Source organism: Felis catus, chromosome E2 (genome assembly GCF_018350175.1).
Source record: "Felis catus isolate Fca126 chromosome E2, F.catus_Fca126_mat1.0, whole genome shotgun sequence".
Lineage (NCBI taxonomy): Eukaryota > Metazoa > Chordata > Mammalia > Carnivora > Felidae > Felis > Felis catus.
The window spans coordinates 3696992-3716777 of record NC_058382.1 but is presented as its reverse complement, the minus strand read 5'-3'; the positions used below and the strand labels follow the sequence as shown (position 1 = coordinate 3716777).

The window sequence follows — 19786 nt, the reverse complement described above, 5'->3', positions numbered from 1 at the left end:
AAGGCCACACGAGCAGCCGTCCGTCAGCCGTGCGGAGAACCCTCCCTCGAAGGACGCCAGACCACCACACATGTCAGCACCTTGGGCTTGGGCTTCCGGACTCCAGAATTATGAAGAAATACATTTCTGTTGTTTAACGACACCGCCTCCCCCGTCTGTGGTATCTTATTACAGCAGCCCAAGCTCACGCAATTGATTGTTCTCTTTTTTATTCTTTGTGATCAGCGTAAGGTCTTCTGATTTTCACCCAGTGCCATGGGATGAATTTGCTATCCTTTCTCTAGCTCCCATGGAACATTGCCTGTGTTGTTGACTTTCAGGCTCTCCTCTCTTGGCACGAACCGCATTCAGGCACTGACTTTCCCCATTTCGTCTCGGCATACGGCATTTACATTACCATTTAGGTAAAACTATGCTTTGATGTAGAATTTTTGCATTGTCATGGGAGTAAAAAAAAAAAAAAAAAAAAAGAAGTCCTGTCTTCATCTGTGGCTGGCTTCTCTCGTCCACTGGTTATTTAGAAGGGTTTTCTTTTCTTTCTAAAAATATGGAGCTGGTATTTCTCTTCATCTGGCGAATTAGATGACTTCTGAAGCTCCAGGATATCCTGCTCCCATATGAGAGGTCCCCAGGCGCAGGGGTCCTTGGGGGCAGCCTCACTGCATCCTGGGGTTCCTGCAGTCCCCTCCCTGGAGTGTGGGGTGTGCGTCCTTCCTGGCCAGAGTGGCATACATGATGGGCTCTGCGGGCAGCTCCCCTGCCCGTGAGGAAGGGGGTGCCCTTGTCTCCTGTTCAAGATTCAGGCTGTTCAGCTGGGCATAGGTCACATCCTGGGGGTCTTCAGATGCCGCAGCCTGGAGGGCGGGGAGTGGGAGTCAGGTATGTGACAGGTGGGGGAGCCGGGGTGCCAGGAGCAGCAAGAACCCACCTGACTGTTCTCTCCCACTTGTCTGTCCAACAATCCCTCCCAAGGGGGAAGGAAGAGTGGCCACCCCCACCCCTGAGTGGTTCCCCTGGGGCACAGTCACTCCCCTGGGGGACTCACTGTCACGGTTCTGCTGTGGGATCCGGGGAGGGGGGGTGGAACTCGTCCACTATGTCCTTCTTCACTTACCTGTCCACCTAGACGCCAGAGATAATTTTAAAACATAAATCGGATGAGGGCGCCTGGGTGGCTCAGTTGGTTGAGCATTGGACTTCGGCTCAGGTCATGATCTCATGGTTCGTGAGTTCGAGCCCCACGTCGGGCTCTGTGCTGACAAGCTTACAGCCTGGAGCCTGCTTCGGATTCTGTGTCTCCCTCTCTCTCTGCCCCTCCCCCGCTCACACTCTGTGTCTCTCTCTCTCCAAAATAAATAAACATGAAAAAAAAAACCCAAACCATAAATTGGATCATGTGAATCCCTGGCTTGGGTACTTTTGCACTCATGTGACCTCAAGTAGGGTCTCAATCCTCACAATCACTATTGTGCAGTGCACAAACTATACAACCATCCCCGGCAGCACTACCATTATGGACAACCAGCAGTTAAAAGGAGACCGAGAAGAAGGGGCCCACGTGACGTCAGAAAAAAGCCACTGAGAAGTGGTGTCCCAGCAGCCTGCGTGTATCACCTTTCAAGAGGAAAGGTGAGGTCAGATGCTGCTGAGTTGAGGGATAGGAAGCTGGAAAGGCAGCCCATGGATTTAGCTAATTAACAAGGCTGTGCTGGGGGCCCTGGACAGGAGCTGGGGCTCACCCGACTGTCCATCTGTCTGTCTTTCTCAGGTTGGGACTCTCTCACCTCAGCATCTGGAGAATGAGAAGATTCTATTTCATGCCAAGATTCCCGAAACCCTGCAGTCCCACACGCCCCTCCCACCCTCAGATAGGGAGACTGAGGCCCGACAGGGGGCAGGGATGTACCTGGAATCACACAGATTTGGTGGTTTTCATGCGAAGCCCAGAACCTGTCCCGACCCCTCCTCCTAGCCCTTTCTCCCTCCTTCCCAGTTACCCTGCTTCTCCTCCTGGACAGGAGCCACGGAGTCGGAGCTGAGGGGAGGAAAACAGGGGCATTAGGCAGCAGTGAAGCGGCTACAGTCAGAGGTGGGAGGTTGGGGGAGGATCTTTGGGGAGAAATTACCTTTTCTGCAGGGCTCTGGTCTCAGCCTCAGGATGTAGAGCACCTGCACAAAGTTAGAAATTCGCTTCTAACCCACCCCACAACCTGGCCCCCGGGGCTGCATTAGGATCTCAGAGATCTGAGCCCTGACAAGGTTATACAGCCGCCGCCATCAATCTGGGATTCAAGGCCAACACGAAACCAAACACAAAACACGCAAAACACACTAAACTCTTACACACAAAACGTGCATGGATGATTCAAATACATTTTCTTTTTCTAAAACTGAAAGAACATCTTTAAAAGTCTAGGTCTGGGGCGCCTGGGTGGCTCAGTCAGTTAGGCAGCTGCCTCTTGGTTTTGGCTCAGTTCATGATCTCATCGTTTGTGGGTTCGAGCCCCGTGTTGGGCTCTGCACTGACAGTGCAAAGCCCGCTTGGGATTCTCTCTCTCCCTCTCTCTCTGCCCCTCCCCTGCTCTCACTCTGTCAAAATAAACGGATAAACATTAAACATATTTTAATAAAATAAATTAAAAGTCTGTGTCTGTTCTTGGGGCGCCTGGGTGGCTCAGTCGGTTAAGCATCTGACCTCGGCTCGGGCCATGATCTCACGGTTTGTGAGTTAGAGCCCCGCGTCGGGCTCTGTGCTGACAGTTCAGAGCCGGGAGCCTGCTACAGATTCTGTGTCTCCCTCTCTCTCTGCCCCTCCCCCACTCATGCTCTGTCTCTCTCTGTCTCAGAAATAAATGAACATTAAAGTGTTCCCTCTGCCCCCATGCATTCACTAATTTACTCTATAAACTAGTGGATTTCCGTTATATTCAGTGCATTGTAATCCAATACTTGGATGCTCAGATTATTCTAGAGTTTTCCAAAGGGAGTTCCTTCCAGCTGGCTCCTGGGTCATTCTGCCCTGTCTCCATCATTCTTTGCGAATGTTTGCACTTTCTGGCACACTGAGATGCCCCGGCAGCCTCCAGTAGTCCCCCTGTCCCAACCTGGAATAAAGAGTTTCTCCGATGAAACCTAATTCCTTCTTTTTACGAAACATTTTAAAGTCGATTTGTTTATTCTGAGAGAGAGAAAGAGAGGGAGAGAGAGAAAGAATCCCAAGCAGCCTCCACGCTGTTAGTGCGGACAGGGTTGAACCCACGAACCGTGAGATCATGACCTGAGCCTATATCAAGAGTCAGACGCTAGGGGCGCCTGGGTGGCTCAGTCGGTTAAGCGGCCGACTTAGGCTCAGGTCATGATCTCATAGCCCGTGAGTTCGAGCCCCGCGTCAGGCTCTGTGCTGATGGCTCAGAGCCTGGGGCCTGTTTCAGATTCTGTGTCTCCCCCACTCTGACCCTCCCCTGTTCATGCTCTGTCTCTCTCTGTCTCAAAAATAAATAAATGTTAAAAAAAAAAAAAGAGTCAGACGCTAAACTGAGCCACCCAGGAGCCCCTCCCCCCCCCCCATTCCTTTTACTACAGGGCGGTATATAAAAGCCAGAACCTGGATGGTTGTTTGCTGTCAGTGTCTAGGTTTTATTGGTGGACATAGCTGGGACATACGTGTGCGTGTGTGTGTGTGTGTGTGTGCGCACCCGACAACCAACACACCCATACAGCTGTTTTGTGTCCCTCGATGTGTAAGTATATCTCTTAATGAGGTCACACTGACACTTCCAATTCCGGTACGACGGCTCAGAGTTTTTTCTAGCCGCCTGCCTTTGCACATTTATAAATCCCTGCAGATCTTGAGCAACTGGGCTCCCTTTATCCCCGACATACTTACATATTTGCTCAAAGCAACTCATCTCCCAACTACTTCCGCATCCTGCTCCCACTCCTCACCGCTGTGACCCCTCCCCCCTGCTCTTGGCCGCAGGGAGACTGCATCCCTCCCAGAGCCCCCCCCCTCCTCATCACCGGCGTGGTTCCTCGGGTGTTGGGTGCAGGTACCCCCATGTGGGGCACCTGCCCTCATAACTGCGCTTCCTGGGAATCCCCATCTCTGTCCCAAGGAGGTTGTGATGGGAAGAGATTCCTAGACATTTTTTTTGTTATTGTTCATTTTGGAGGCTTTTCCAAACTGAACACGTCTTTCTGTTTTGGTGCCCTATGTTGGCTGGTGCTCTAAGAAAAGCCACTTCATGTCTTTAGGGTAAGATCTCCCTTCTCAGCGAGACCAGACATCGCCATCCGCTTACCTGACATGCAGCATTTTTTCTGGTGCCGGAATCGGAGAAGGAGGAGGAGGACGAGGAGGGCAAGCAGCAAGATTAAGGTCACAGAGGCCCCGATCGCAATTTTCTGGTACTTTTCAAGACCTTGGACACAAGTGATGTCATGAATGAACCAATGATGTCAGTTAACTGAGCACCTACTGTGTGTGGACCCGTGCTGGGGTCTGTGGATTCATTTACCGCTAATCCCCATTATAATCATGCACCAGGGGAAGGCCACCCCGCCTTCACCCATTTCACAGACGAGGAGACCAAGGCTCAGAGTGATCAGTCAGGTGCCTCAGATCCCCCAGCCAGGAAGCAGGTGACAGAGCTGGGATTTGAACCCAGGACTGTGGGCTCCCTGTGCCCTCCTCACACTGCCCACCCTAATGGACACCTACTTCAGGCTCTGGGCTCCTACCTTGACTGGGATGGCCTGTTCCATCGTCCCCATGTGTTCTGCCCTCTCTTGCAGCCAGAGGTGAACACACCTCCTATTGTCAGAGGCTTTGGGGTGCTCAGAACCGGGCCTGCATGGGACGGACTCTGTGCCTTCCCAGGTCCAGCCAAGACCTGTCCTCCCTGCTGCAGACCTCACACTCACAAGTGTGGCCGGTCTGGGCTTTTCAGCATGCCAGTTCCTGCACACCCCGTGGGTCTGTTCCATGCAGAGGAATATTATTTCCAAGATCCCACCTAAACCTCTCAGCAAACCCGTGAGGGAGACGGTAGGAGATGCATTTAGTAAGGAGTGAAGTGGGGACTCAGACAGGGAAAGGACTTGTCCGCGGACCCACAGTCTGGAAGTGGCTCATCTGGGATTTACATCCCCTAGAGCCCGACCGCCAAGCCCTTGTTTGTTTCTGTTTGATGCTGATTTCTTTCCATCAGGGCTGCCTGGGTAAGGCCAGGCTGAGCACCACAGGGCTGGCAGAAGAGTACTGGGGACGTCACCAGCATCACTGCTCTGCTCTTCTCCGCACCCTGCAACCCACACTGTGCACCTTCCAATTCTACAGACCTAGGGCAGCGCCCCTACAGGGCCAGAGAGGACATGACCATGAAATCTGAGCCAGGACTCTCCCCTATCACAAATAGAGAAACGGAGGCCCTGATGGAAAGGGACCTGCCCCAAATCACCGTCTCAGGGAGCACTGAGAACTCTCCCCTCAAAGAGCCCTACCATGTACATCATAAACCCAGGGCAGGGAGGTGAGGTGGTGAGGCTATCCGAGCTCCTCACTTCAGCCTGGTTCCTGCTCCCCCCGCTGGGCCCCCACCCTCTCCCTCTGCCACGGCCACGCCAGCCCTCCTCTGTCGGCTTGGACCCTGGTGGTCCCCCTGGCATCTTTACTGGACTCCCAGCCCCCTTGGATGCAAGATGGTTTCTGAGCATCTCAGGGGGAGGTAGATCCTCTGAGAGGCTCTCAGACTCCCTGAGATTGTCTGTACTCCTTCTGAGCGAAGAGGCCCCAGTGACTCACTCTCTGTGGAGCCAGGTCCTGTGGGTGGGGGGCTGGGGCCCCCAGAAGTTCCTGGGAAAGAGACAAGAGGAGGGTAGGGGGCTGGAGCTTCCCAGACAGACCCCTCTAGGCTCAAACTCTTCTGGTGGATGTGCCCTGGAGCCCCGAAAGGCCCTCCTGCATCCACCTGGAGCTTCTAGTGATGGGCTTGTAGGAAGGGGGTGGGAGGGCCCCGTGGCCCTCCATTCCTCTGAGGGGTGGCTGTCCCTCTGGATGACCCTCCCTTGCAACCCCGCATTCTCAGCCTAGATCGGGGGTGTCCCACACAGAGCCTAGAGGAGACCACAGGAACACATATGGGACAGGTTCTCACCTGAGACCAGGAGCTCCAGGGGCTTACTGGGGTAGGACCACATCTGAGGGGTTTTGCTGAAATAGCCATAGCATCTGAATGTCCACCTGACGTTGGGGGTCATGGGGCCCACAGGAAACAGGGCCTGGAACTGCCCACTGGTGGGTCGCTGGGAGTCGAGGGTCGACGAGGGCCTGGGTTCTCCTTCCTTCCTCAGGACAAACCTGTCAAATTTCTCCCATGAGGCACACTGGAGGGTCACCTTCCCTCCTGAGGTCACGACGGGGCTGGGCAGGGCTGAGAGAGTGGGTTTGCCATGGAATCCTAGGAGAGGAGGAGGGGGCGTGTTAAATGGGGCTCAGATTCCACCCCCCACAATACCCCCAGGGCTGGACTGTGAGAGGGAGATGCTCTGGGAGCAGACCCCCTCCCTGAGGGCAGAGCCTGGGGCGGGGACCCTGAGGGGGCTCGCACCTGTCACCACCAGCTCCAGGGGGTCACTGCGCTCTGACAAGCCAGCGGGGCTCCGATAGTAACAGTGATACCGTCCTGCAGGTCTATCTGTCATGTGTGTGATGGAGAACTTGGCCGTGTTCCCAGGCTTCTTTGGGAAATGAACATCCCAGAACCCTGAGTGTTCCTCTTTATCCAGAAAGAACACTTGGGCCTCCAGGATTCCCTGACACCAAATGGTCACAGCACTACCCCGGGGGACCACAGAGCCTGGCTCAGCCCAGATGGAGGGTTTGGGGAGGGTCCCTGGAAGGAAACAGAGGCTCGGTCACAAGACCTTCCCCACCCCCAGTTCCCAGCTCAACCCCAAACCCCCAGACGTCCCTCTCCATCCGCCCAGAACTGCTGTTCTCCATTCCCAGCTGACTGGTGGGTGACCCCTGTCCTCTGTGAGGAGGTGGGATGGAACACCTGGGGACACACTCACCTGCCTGCGCTCGGGTCCTGGGGCCCACACTCAGACCTGGAAGAGAGTCCCCATGAGAGGATGGCCCCGAATCCTGAGCAGAACCGCTCCTCCCTGTGAGCTTCCTGTGCCTGGGGTCTCTGAAACCCCAGGGCCTGGTTGTAAGACGGGTCCCTCCCAGATTAGGGTGTCCCCTCCCTTCCTGAGATCTCACCGAGGAGAAGCAGGGTCGTGAGGGTGGGGGTCATGGCGTCTCTGCCTCTGGCACTGGCTGTGCAGAGGGAGGGACCTCGGTGCTTAGAGGACAGACAGAAGCACAGGGTGTGGCCACTTGGGGGCTGGTCTGCCTGGTCATGGGGTTGTCACGTCAGCAGCCCCACAGGAAGGGGAACAGCCTGTTTCCAGGGGGTGGCTTTGGTGTCCATGATGGTGCAGCAAGTGGACCCAAGGCTTCCTGAGATGTCCCATCCAGGTGAGGAGACCAGGGCACGTCCTTCCCTCCCAGATCCTCCCCTACGAGTTCTCCTTCATTCTCAGCACATCCCTGGGGGTCCTCACCTCCCACGGGGTCCCCAGGCCCCAGAGATGCTGCAGGGGGTGTGGGTTCTGGCTCCTCTGCGGCCTCATGTCAGTGCAGACACAGCTGTGACATTTCTGCATGGCTCAGGTCAAGGTCACCGTGGTGATGCACACAGAGGAGAAATATAGCGAAATAGAGAAGGAAACGTAAACCCTCTCCTGGTCCCAGAGTGTAGGCTTTCTCTCTGTCACAGCCTTCATGGACTTCTCTATTTTCCTGTGTCATCATCCACCTCCACTCCCTGGGAACACGCCCATGAGTCCCTCCTGTCTCTCAGTGCCCCTTGTGTCTGGGGCAGAGTCCTCCTTCCCATTCTGGGGCCCTGCATGAAGATGTTTATTTATTTGGGTTAGAGCTCTGATGTTGGAGGACGTGGTAACCTTTATCTAAATATTCATCTATTACCCGGGGTGTCTGGGTGGCTCAGTCAGTTAAGCGTCCGACTTCAGCCCAGGTCATGAGCTCACAGTTTGTGACTTCGAGCCCTGCGTTGGGCTCTGCTGACAGCTCAGAGCCTGGAGCCTGCTTCGGATTCCGTGCCTCCCCCTCTCTCCGACCCTCCCCCATTAGCACTCTGTGTCTCTCTTTCTCAAAAATAAATGAACATTAAAAATATTTTTAAAAAATTAAAGGAGATATTTAATTTTTGATAAAAGAATATGGTTCATGTTACAGAAATATAGGCAATTCATGAAACGATTAAGAAGTTTCAGAGATGAAAATCCAATAAAATCAATACATTCAAAAAATCCATTCCATTAGGGACGAGGCAGAGCTGAAGAGCCATTTATAAAACTGGAATTCAATACTGAAGAAATGTTCCAGAATGCAGCATACAGAGACCACAAAGGGAAATTCAAGATACTTAGGGAATAGAACGAGTAGGGCCAATGTCCTATGTGTTGTGTCGGAAGGAAAGGTGTCAGAGGGCAACCTAGCAACAGCTGAAGAAAGACGATTGAACATTTACAGAGGCCAGGAGACAACACCCCACTGAGTGTTAGGATGCATATATTTTTAAATTTTTTTAACGTTTATTTATTTTTGAGACAGAGCATGAACAGGGGAGGGGCAGAGAGAGAGTTAGACACAGAATCGGAAGCAGGCTCCAGCCTCTGAGCTGTCAGCACAGAGCCCGACCCAGGGCTCGAACTCACGGACCATGAGATCATGACCTGAGCCGAAGTCGGACGCTTAACCGACCGAGCCACCCAGGAGCCCCCCCCCTTTTTTTTTAATTAAAAAAAATTTTTTTGTGTGTTTATTTATTTTTGATACAGAGAGAGAGCATGAATAGGGGAGGGTCAAAGAGAGAGAGAGGGAGAGACAGAATCTGAAGCAGGCTCCAGGCTCTGAGCTGTCAGCACAGAGCCCGACGCGGGGCTTGAACTCACAGATCGTGAGATCATGACCTGAGCCAAAGTCAGAGGCTCAACCAACTGAGCCACCCAGGCGCCCCTAATTTTTTTTTTTAACGTTTATTTATTTTTGAGACAGAGAGAGACAGAGCATGAACAGGAGGATGCATATATTTTTAAATGACGTGCACCGGACCCTTCGTTGTAAATGAAGAAAATGGAGATGCGTTTGAGGGGGTAAGAACTTTGTCAACGTCGTCTGTTTCCAGGTGGCACGGTCAGGGTCTGAACCAGCCGACGTGGAAAGAGAGAGTGGTGAGCGGGGGCCCACTCAATGCCAGCCAGCCGCAGCCCAAGGGCGCTCTCCACTCCCCACGTGCGAAAACCCACACCTCCCTGCACACCGCGGCCAGATGTTTTGTGCAGACTCAGAAAACAAACCGGGGTCTGTGGGCAAGAGAGAAGCCACAAATATGCAGCAAAGCAAAAGAGCGGTTCCAGCAGCCAGCCTGGTGGGTTGCAAGAACCAGAAAGGAAACATAAGCTCACGAATTTCGTAAGAAGGAAGGACTATGAAAACTATCTCCTGCCTGAAGACAACAACTTAAGATTTACGGAGGTGAGCACCACCTCAGATGCTAAAACGGCCACGCAAAACTCCGAGGACCGTGGGAGTCCAGGACACGCATCACCACCAAAAGATAAGGACAGCCTCCCAGTAACCGAGCTCACACTCGGACTTTTGCAACACAGCTGACGACGGTTTCAAAACAGCCGCATTGAGGAAACTCATCGGGCTATGGGAACACCCAGAAAGACGAGGAAATAAAGAGAGCGATAGGTGAACAAAAAGAGAAATTTAACCAAGAGATAGCGGTCGTAGAAAAGAACCAAACACAAATTCTAGACTCGAGGAATTCAGTTAATGAAATTAAAAAAAAAAAAAATGCGGGGAGCCTGGGTGGCTCAGTTGGTTGAGCATCCGACTTCAGGTCAGGTCATGATCTCGCGATTTGTGGGTTCGAGCCCCACGTCGGGCTCTGGGCTGATGGCTGAGAGCCTGGAGCCTGCTTCCGATTCTGTGTCTCCCTCTCTCTCTGCCCCTCCCCCGCTCATGCTCTGTCTCTCTCTCTCTCTCTCTCTCTCTCTGTCAAAAATAAACATTAAAAAAATTTTTTTAATGCACTGGAGACCCTCTGTGGCAGAATGGAATAATTAAGGCTACAGAAAAAGAAGAGAGAGGGAGAGAAGTGGGCAGAAAACTTATGTAAAGAAATAACCGAGAAGGAAAGGTTTTCGATGGTAGATTCTGTAAGGGTTAAATTGTAGTGTAGGGCTAACCTGTAGCCTTAAGAAATAACAGCTTAGTTTTAACACTATAGGTTAAGAGATAACAGCCTTAGCCTGTCAACCAAGGGATGTGATTAGTGTTTGATCAGATTGGGGCAAGGGCCTGTTTGAACTGTTTCCACCTGGGAACTATTCCTTTGTTCTGTTCCCAGGTGATAATAAGACGATGTGGTCGGCTATAAAAGCTCTGTACCCCGGCTGTTCGAGACGGTACTCTGGTCAAGAGTGTCGGTCTCGGTCGGTGTGTTTGCCTTGCCTCTCATTGCGATAAATTGAATTTTCTCTCTTTTTTTCCCCCTTTAGGTGGTCTAACTGAAAGTTTGTCAATTTGGTTTCTCTTTTTTTTAATTTTTTTTTCAACGTTTATTTTATTTCTGGGACAGAGAGAGACGGAGCATGAACGGGGGAGGGGCAGAGAGAGAGGGAGACACAGAATCGGAAACAGGCTCCAGGCTCTGAGCCATCAGCCCAGAGCCTGACGCGGGGCTCGAACTCACAGACCGCGAGATCGTGACCTGGCTGAAGTCGGACGCTTAACCGACTGCGCCACCCAGGCGCCCCTGGTTTCTCCTTTCAAGTAACAAACTCAGTTTCCTTGATCTTTTCTCTTTTTTTTCTTTCTCTATTACATTTATTTCTACTGCCATCTCTATTTCCTTCCTTCTGCTAACTTTGGGATTCATTTTTTTTTTTTTTTATCCTTCTAGGTTTGAGGTTGGGTTGTTTATTTGACATCTTTCCAATTTCTTAATATATGCATCCATGACTATAAACTTCCCTCTCAGAAGTGCTCTTGCAACAGCCCATAGGTCTTGCCCTGTTGTGTTTCCATTTTCGTTTAGGGATGTTTTTTGCTCCTGTTACAAATGTTTTCTTGGGTCACGTGTTGTTCACCAGTGTTCTGTTGAGCACCTGCAGCCTCTGGAAGGGACACAGCCCTGCTGACACCTTCACGTGGCCCGGTGGGACCGTGTCAGCCTTCTCCGCACAGAACCGCCCGGGCATAAACAAACACTGTTGTCAACACTGAGTTCGTGGCGGTTTATTTCACAGGAAGCTGGAAGAGTGGAAAGTGGGGTACAAAGCTATAGCTGGAACGGGCTGACTTCCATCCAAGAAAGGAGGTAAGTAGCAAGATGTGTCTGCGGACTTCCCTTTCCACGGATCATGTGTTCCATCTGAGAACCTGGAAGTAACAAAAATAGCCACCTGCACTATGTGGGGGCGTGGGGCAAAGGGGAGGGGGTGAGGAGGGTCATCTCGAATGTCCCAATTCGGGGAGTTTTTGCTTTTGAAACCTACGAACGTCCTGCACGTTCCAAAACACAGTTAAATCATACAAGACGGGGAGAGCACACTCTGACACGAATATGAACACGTCAAGGTAAAGATACGCTTACACCCGATTAACAACAAAGCCACAGGGCGAAGCGAAAATGTAATTACGTTAATTTATCAGGAGCAGGGATCTGAAGTATGAGAAATACAAGTGTAACCTAAAAAGTCCATTGAGGCACCTGAATGGCTCTGTCGGTTAAGCATCCGACTCTTGATCTCAGCTCAGGTCTTGATCTCAAGGTTGTGAGTTCAAGCCCTGCACTGGGCTCCATGCTAGACATGAGGCTTACTAGAAGAAGGATGGGAGGGGATGGGAGGGGAGGAGAGAGGAGAGGAGAGGACAGGACAGGACATCACATCGAGGCTGGGAATGCCCCCGTGAAAGCACACTACCCATCCTCCCTGAGTGTTAACTTGCTCCCTAAGGAACAAAAAAGCCCAGTAGCCTGAGTTCACATAACCTGCACATCTTGTTCTATAAATACGGTTCCCCAGTAAAAGGAGCCCGAGAACTCTTGCAGAAAAGGTGGGTTTCTGGTCCAGGGCAGGAGGGACACGAGATGAGTCTGGGACTCCACTGAATCCGGAGAGCAAGACAGAGCTGATGATGCGCCGGGTCCCCTCGGGAAGCACAGCGCCGGGCTCAGAAGCGCCTTCCACGGCCGAGTCTGGCAAGCTGAGTGCCAAAAAGCGCAACGAGGACGCTCCGTACTCTGGGCAGGAGGCAGGGGCCCTGGCAGGCAGCCTTCCTGTCCTTCGTGCTGAGGACAGTGCTCCGGGAGACGGACACAGTGGGGGGGGGGGTCACAACTGCTGAAGAGGAGAAGTCTGCGTGAGAGCCGAGTGGCCCCTCCATCCGTCTGTGCTGAGAGAAAGGACACCGGAGAACCACCGCGCGGAGCCCTGCCTCCTGCAGAGATGCAGCCACGCCGGGGAAGGTCGTCCTTCATCCTGTATCCCGGCCACACTGGGACCAGCGCTGCGCACAAGCCCCCGGCCCCTGCAGAGCCGCAGAGATGGGGCCCAGGCCTCCAGAAGGTGGCCAGGCTGGGCTCCGGGCACTGGTGGTCAGAGGTGTGGGATGAGATCAGGGACTGAGGCCGGAACGCTGGTCAGGAGAGGTTGGCACCGGAATCCGTTTCCAGAAGCTTGGGAGACCAGGCGTCTGAGACTCCTCGTCTGCCGGAACCCAGGAGCGCAGAGGGGGACACTTCCAGCAGCAGGTTCATTGGGATCGTTAAATCCTGGGGGATCAGAACTCTGACATGGGTCTGCGCCCCCCCCCCCCCCCCCCCCCGCTCCTTCCTGGATACTCAACCCGTTTCGCTGCCTTTTCCAGCTGCTCGAGGCGCCCGCCCTCCTGGACACGTGGCTCCTTCCTCGTCTGTGGAGCCCACACCTGCCACTAGGGTCCTTACTCAGCGCCTGAGCTGATGCTAATTATTGGCTTCCCTCGTCCACACCTCAGAAGCCTGCGGCTGTACTGGCGAGTGTGGACAGCGCCGGCGTGGATGCCAGTGCGCACACCTTCCAGGGCCCAGCTTCTGTTGCTTCGGCCTGCGCGCACCGCGCTGGCGTCGCCGGGTCCTTCTTCCTGCGCGCGGGGGCGCTGGGACGGCCGGCTCAGTGAGCGATTCTGGGCTCACTTTCTGGGGAACTGCCACCCGGTTTACTCTCGCCCCGCCCCTGCATTAATTAGGGTTCCAGTTTCTCCACTTCCGCCCGGCACCTGTTACTTTCCTTAAACAATGTTCTAAATATATACAAGCCATCCCAGTGAGCTTGCGGGGCTGCCTCAGCGGCGTTTTGGTTTCCATGTCCTTCCCTGGACTCCTGATCCCGCACGACAGGGCCCAGGAGCAGCCGGCAGACGGAGAAAGGCACTGAGCGCCCGGGGAAGAGAAGAACCGGGATGTATGGAGACCCATGGCAGGTGCACTTGGGGGCCTCCCTGAGTAAGGCGGGTGACAGGTGTCAGTGAGAGCCGGAGGGCCTGTTCCCAGAGGGCAGCTGGGAATGTGGGGCCGCAGGATAGGGGAGGCGGGAAATTACACCCTGGAGCCCTCCACTGAAATGTCAAATCGAAGCCCCCAGATGCTGAGATCACCAAAGGGAGAAGCGCGAGTACCGCTTAATGGCCTGAGCGGAGCGCTTGGAGCCGCTGAACTGGGGGTGAGGGGGAGGAATAGAAAAAGGGGGGCAGGTATGGGGTGACACGGGACCCTGTCTGAGAACCGCGGGGGACTGAGGAAGCAGTGGGGCGGGAGGAGAGGCACCATTATGTGCATCAGCCCCGGAGGCAAAGCTGGGACAGAGCCTGGCTGACTTGGGAGAGGCGGGGACAGTGGGCACAGTGGGGATGGAGGGCTATGAGGATAGCAGATCCTGGCGGGGGTGGAGCCCAGCGGGAGGTGCCGGTGGGACCCACAGGACTCTGAGGGATGGACGTGGGGCGGGCTCAGGGGGACTCAAGGACCCCATGTGTTCTCTGACCCGGGGCTGATGGCCTTCAGAGAAAGGGGAAGAGGGAGCTGGCGACAGTTGTTGTGGGCGAGAATCTCAGTCTGGCGGGCTGGGCTGGACCTGAGGCGTCCTCGGGGATCTGCAGCCATGGGCTGTCCTCATGCAGCTGAGGACAGCTTTGGTCTCTGCACCTCGGGGCCTGCACCTCGGGGCACTTCCCTCCCGGAAGGAGCAGGACTCCGTCCAGGGCTGCCCCAGAGAGCGTGTGCATGGGACTCACCCTCCTGCACGTGGATCGCCTGGTGAGGCAGAGCGCTGCAAGAGAAGCCCGGTGAGGGACACAGTAGCCACCGGTTCCCTCCCCAGGGGTCAGCATGCTGCCGACAAGGATGTAGCCGTGTGACCTTCACACCTCCCCAAGTCAGCAGGACCCCCCGTCCCCCAACATAGCTGCCTCCCCTGTCTCTGGCTGCAGACAAGTCTCTGGGACTCCCAACCAGACGCCCCCCTCGCCTTGCCTGTGTCTGGCCCCCCTCGCCCCCTGCTGTCCCAACCTCTAGCACACCTGTCAGAGGCCCCGGGCCCCACGCTGCTGGCTCAGGCCCAGGGGACAGAGCAGCAGGGCCTGCAGAGACCGTCCTCCCTGAGGGCCAACTGAGGTGAGGCCTGGCCCCCGCTGGCGTCTCCACCCCCCTGCCCCTGCCCTCCCCACTCACTTTACCGCATCCAGGGAAGTGGATGGGGCTGTGGGACATCTGTGCGCTGTCCTAGTCCTGGGGCGGCTGGACAGGGGCCTGCGGGTCAGGACGCGAGCAGGAAGGGCTGTGAGGGCCTGGTGTCTGTGGTCTCACGGAAAGGAATCAGGGGCGGGGGGTAAGCCCTACCTTCCTCTTTTGGATCACAGAGAGGCCTTGACTTCTGGAAGCCGTTTCTAGTGAGATATCACATCACCAGGCTGAACACCTGTCAGAAGGAGGCCCACCTGGTATTAACCCGTGACGGACAGAGACAGAGATGATGGGAAGGTAGAGATAAGGAGATGATGGATGGTAAGTGGGTGGATAGAACATACGTAGACGCGTGGATATGGGTGCAAATATGGACACGGTGGGTTCGGGATGATGATACGGCAGAGACACAAAGACGATAGGACGACGGGTAAATGATGAACGTACCCATAGGGGGGTGAGTAGCTCCCCAAGTAGGTACATCGGACATGAGAAGAGATGACAGGTATTCACATACATACACACACGGAGAGACACAGACACAGGTGCAAAGATGCATAGTTACGTGGATAGACACAGACAGAGGGGGCGCAACACAGAAAGGGGTTTCTGGCTCCCCTTCTGGTCCTAACAGGCTGACTCTTCTCAAACTACACATTTCCCACAGGCAAAAGGGGCTTTAGAAATTCTCCTGATGACGTCATGTTGCGGGGGTGGGGGGAGTGCCCAGAGAGGAAGGAGGCAGGAGGCACACTGTGCAGGTAGGACGTCCTGTCTCTGGGTCCTGTGACTCTGGGCTGTGCTCTGCACTCACTCACCCATGCCCCCCAGCTGGCTGGGTTAGGCTCTCTAGTTAGGGGATGCTGACGGGGCTGCGGCGCTGGAGGAGGGAGGCCGGACAGGAGGAGTTTCCTGCTCAAACATCCCAGTTGTAACCGAAAGCCCTCAAGTCCTGGATGCAGTAAAGAGACCGTGACGTCTGCCCAAACGTTGGTGGGCAGGGCTTCCTGTGCCGCTGGGGCTGGGATGGGGGCTGGATTCCTGTCTGGACCCCCAGGGGCCTCTCTGGGTCCATTTGTGGCACAGAACACACGACCATCAGTAGGGAAGGTGGGCTGGAGCCCCTGCCCCTGTGGACAACGCAGAGTCCTAGCATCACCCCCGCCCTGTCATTCACCGCCCTCCCAGGCCATAGTGACTTAGGTCTTTTGCGTTTCCTCCATTCTTAAAAGCTTCTCTTACAGTCTACCGGCTTTATGTTTCAGTGAACCCTGTGTTTCTCTCGCACCTTCTACCAGGGCCTGGTTCTTCTAGGGACTTAATGCCTCCATGGGATTCTGATATGTCCAGTGGCCTCGTTCACATTCCATGTCACCTGCTCACACTGGGGAGGAAGGCTGAAGATCCCCATGTGTCCTGGGGCTTCTAAGACCCACACTGACCTCCCAGTGGAGGGGAGGGGGTGCTGTGAGAGGGGACAGACAAGGGAAAGGCCTGGGGCTTTTTAGGGTCAGGGCCCAAGGGAGTGTCTGGCTGAGCCACTGACAAGGTGGGCTCAAAGGCAGAGCTGGAGTCTGGGAGAAGGGAGAGGAGGTCTGACAGGGACGGAGGGGGGGTCTGTGGTGCCCTCCTGGACTGGGGTGGCCCAGCCTCTCAAGGGCACAGAGCTGCGGCTCTTCCCAGACCTGGTGCACAAGCCCAGGGGAGACCCAGCCGCTGTAGCCACTGTTTCCCAAGGACAAGAGAATCAATATATATCAATATCTCTCAATATATCAATATCATAGTTCTCTATGTCCACCATCCCTGCGGGCATCAAGGCCCACGTGCTTTATGATTCTTGGCCTGAAACCACACGACTGACCCCCCAGACCTCCATGTTCCACAGCCTCGACGGAACAGAAGGTCCAGACCCATGGGCTGTGCCGTGAGACACAAGCCAGGAAGCAGCCGTGCGGATTCAGGGTCGGTGCGGCCCCAGCGGAGGGCGTCCCCCACCCACTGCGGGGAATCTGGGGTCTGAGGTCAGAGCCACCCTCCCCGGAAGAGCACTTCTCTTTCTCCGTGAGAGCAACCAGCCTGGATTCCCAGAGAAGCAGGAAGAAAATGTGGAGACGCTCTCTGTGCAAACTCACCTACGGAAAGACCCCAGCTCCTGCCATGTCCTGCCTCCCACATAGTGACCCGTGTTAGGGTGATGTTGCCCTGCATGTACGTGTGTACATGTGTGCATGTGTGTGTGTGTGTGTGTAGTAGAACGGGAAGCATTGCAGGTCAGCCAAAGAAATAAAATGACTTTGTCTATCAGTGATCGGATGTCACTCAGGAGCTGCCCCCACTTAGGCAGGGAGCACACACACACACACACACACACACACACACACACACAATCATTGCAAACGCTCCTGTATCTTGGCCGGTCTCCATGCTCCTTCCCAGGATGGTGTCCCAGGTGCAGGGAGCAGGTGGCTCTGTGTCCTCCTGCTGGTCCCTGGGTCCGAGCTGACTGGGGACTGCGGGGTTTGCTCACCAGCTTGCTGCAGGCCCAGCTGATGTCCATGCTCAGTGGTCACAGGATCCAGCCTTTCTCTACTCCCTTGGGGCCTGGGGGCCATTCTGGTGATCTCCGTGTCCCCTTTGTCCCAGGGGTTCAGTGCACGTGTCTGGGCGCCGGCTCCTGCCCCATCCGGCCCAGGTGGGATCTCTCCTCCCACAGCGACGGCCCCCCTTGCGTTCGCCCCGAGGGCACACCTCCGGAACTGGGGGAGTCCCAGGGCAAGGTAGCCCTCCCTCTCTGCCTGGCCACAATGGAGCCACCAGGGGTGCTATACCAGCCTTGGCCTCCAGGTGGCGCTCAGGGGCCGCATCCCTCACGCAGGAAAGTAGAGACATCCAGGGGCTGAGTCCTGACCCTGGGGTCTGTGGCTGGAGGGTCAAGGAGGAAAGACTGGTCCACAACGTCTGCTTTTCTGTCCTCTCCTCTTCCCGCCAAGCCCCCGAGATAGAAGGCGTGTGGGCTTTATCTTGCTCTCCTTCCAAAATTCCCCCTAAACCCCTTCTGCTGCCCCTGCAGCCTCACTGCCAGGACTCATAGCTCTCCTTTTCACTAGAGCAGATGCCCCACCTGGTCGGCCATTCCTCCTCTGGAAGGGGCAGAATATTCTGGAGTCGTCTCTTTCCCAATGCCATGCTGCCCGCCCTTCCCTTGCTAAGAGCCTGGCTCCAGTCAGGGTCAAACGAGCCAGATTTTGAGGGGAGACTCACCATCTGACTGTGATGGTTGTTTGTAGGTACAACCTGACAGGGGGGTGGGGGGAGGGCGGGCAGAGAGCTGGGAAAACAGGACTTCTGGGCCAGTGTGCAGGCGGGTTTCTGAAAGATTCACATTTGATTCCGTGGACTGAGTGACGAGGTGGACCAACATCTTCCAACCCCCTCGGGGCCGGATGGAACAGAAAGGGGAAGGAGGTCCGATTCCATCTCTCTCTTCTTGAGCTGAGACAATCATCTTCTCCTGTCTGGTTCTTGGGCCTGCGGACTGGGGCTGATTTATCCCACAGGCTCTCCTGGGTCTCCAGCTGACAGGTAGTAGATGGTGGGACTTCTGGTTCTATAACCCATGAGCTGATTCTTATGCTAAGTATATATTTAAATATATATATACATATATATGCATTTAAAATTTATCTCTCTAAGTTGTACTTAAACATATAATTTACATTTAAAATATTATATACCTAAATATAATTTATATAACTTCTTACTTGATATGTCTCCAGAGGCAAGGGAAACCAAAGCAAAAATGAACTATTGGGACCTCATCAAGATAAAAAGCTTCTGCACAGCAATGGAAACAATCAATAAAACCAATGGAATGGGAGAAGATATTTGCAAAGGACACATCAGATAAAGGGTTAGTATCCAAAATCTATAAGGAACTTATCAACGGGCAAAAGACATGAACAGACACTTCTCCAAAGAAGACATCCAGACGGCCAACCGACACATGAAAAAATGCTCAACGTCACTCATCATCTGGGAAATACGAATCAAAACCACAATGAGATACCACCTCACACCAGTCAGAATTGCTAAAATTAACAACTCAGGAAACAACAGATGTTGGTGAGGATGGGGAGAAAGAGGAACCCTCTTGCACTGTTGGTGGGAATGCAATCTGGTGCAGTCGCTCTGGAAAACAGCGTGGAGGTTCCTCAAAAAACTAAAAATAGAACTACCCTACGACCCAGCAATTGCACTACTAGGTATGTAACCAAAGGATACAAAAATGCTGACTCAAAGGGGCACATGCACCCCGATGTTTATAGCAGCGCTATCAACAATAGCCAAAATATAGAAAGAGCCCAAATGTCCATCGATGGACGAATGGATCAAGAAGATGTGGTATATTTATACAATGGAGTATTGCTCTGCGATCAAAAAGAATGATGCCTTTGCCTTTTGCTACAACGTGGATGGAACTAGAGAGTATTATGGTAAGCGAAATAAGTCAGTCACAGAAAGACAGACATCGTATGATTTCACTCGTATGTGGAATTTGAGAAACTCAACAGATGAACATGGGGGAAGGGAAGGAAAAATAAGATAAAAACAGAGAGGGAGACAAACTATAAGCGATTCTTAAATACAGAGAACAAAAGGTTGCTGGATGGGGGTGTTAAATGGGTGATGGGCATTAAGGAGAGCGCTTTTGGGGATGAGCTCTGGGTGTCCTATGTAAGAGACCAATCACTGGGCTCTACTCCTGAAGCCAAGACTACACTGTATGTTAACTAACTTGAATTTAAATTAAAAATAAACACAAAATTTTTTTTACACATATATATATATACACACATATTTTACACAAATATATATACACATATATATTCACTCTTTACAATAGAATCTATTGG

At 53.7% G+C, this 19786-nt stretch overlaps 1 protein-coding gene and 1 long non-coding RNA gene across 5 annotated transcripts; one reads left to right on the top strand and one right to left on the bottom strand.

Moving 5' to 3' along the window:
- Nucleotides 1-192: 192 nt before the first annotated feature.
- On the bottom strand, nt 193-7365 carry LOC101082108 (leukocyte immunoglobulin-like receptor subfamily A member 6). Of its 4 annotated transcripts, none has more exons than XM_006940890.5 (10): nt 7268-7365; nt 7075-7110; nt 6609-6893; nt 6156-6458; nt 5804-5854; nt 4302-4421; nt 2127-2169; nt 1998-2035; nt 1740-1792; nt 193-854 (listed from the first exon to the last, which is right to left on the bottom strand). In XM_006940890.5, exons 1-10 carry the CDS (start codon nt 7299-7301, stop codon nt 657-659), a joined length of 1161 nt encoding a protein of 386 aa, XP_006940952.1. In that variant the 5' UTR covers nt 7302-7365; the 3' UTR covers nt 193-656. The 4 variants fall into 4 exon arrangements, with proteins under 4 accessions (XP_006940952.1, XP_019674712.1, XP_006940953.1 ...); XM_019819153.3 differs by having other exon boundaries at nt 1785-1792; XM_006940891.5 differs by lacking the exon at nt 5804-5854.
- Nucleotides 7366-10786: 3421 nt separating this feature from the next.
- LOC123382337 lies at nt 10787-17177 on the top strand. The gene is made up of 4 exons (XR_006590567.1): nt 10787-11465; nt 13019-14801; nt 15047-15191; nt 16759-17177. It is a non-coding gene; the product is annotated as an uncharacterized LOC123382337 (long non-coding RNA).
- The last annotated feature ends 2609 nt before the right edge of the window (nt 17178-19786 follow it).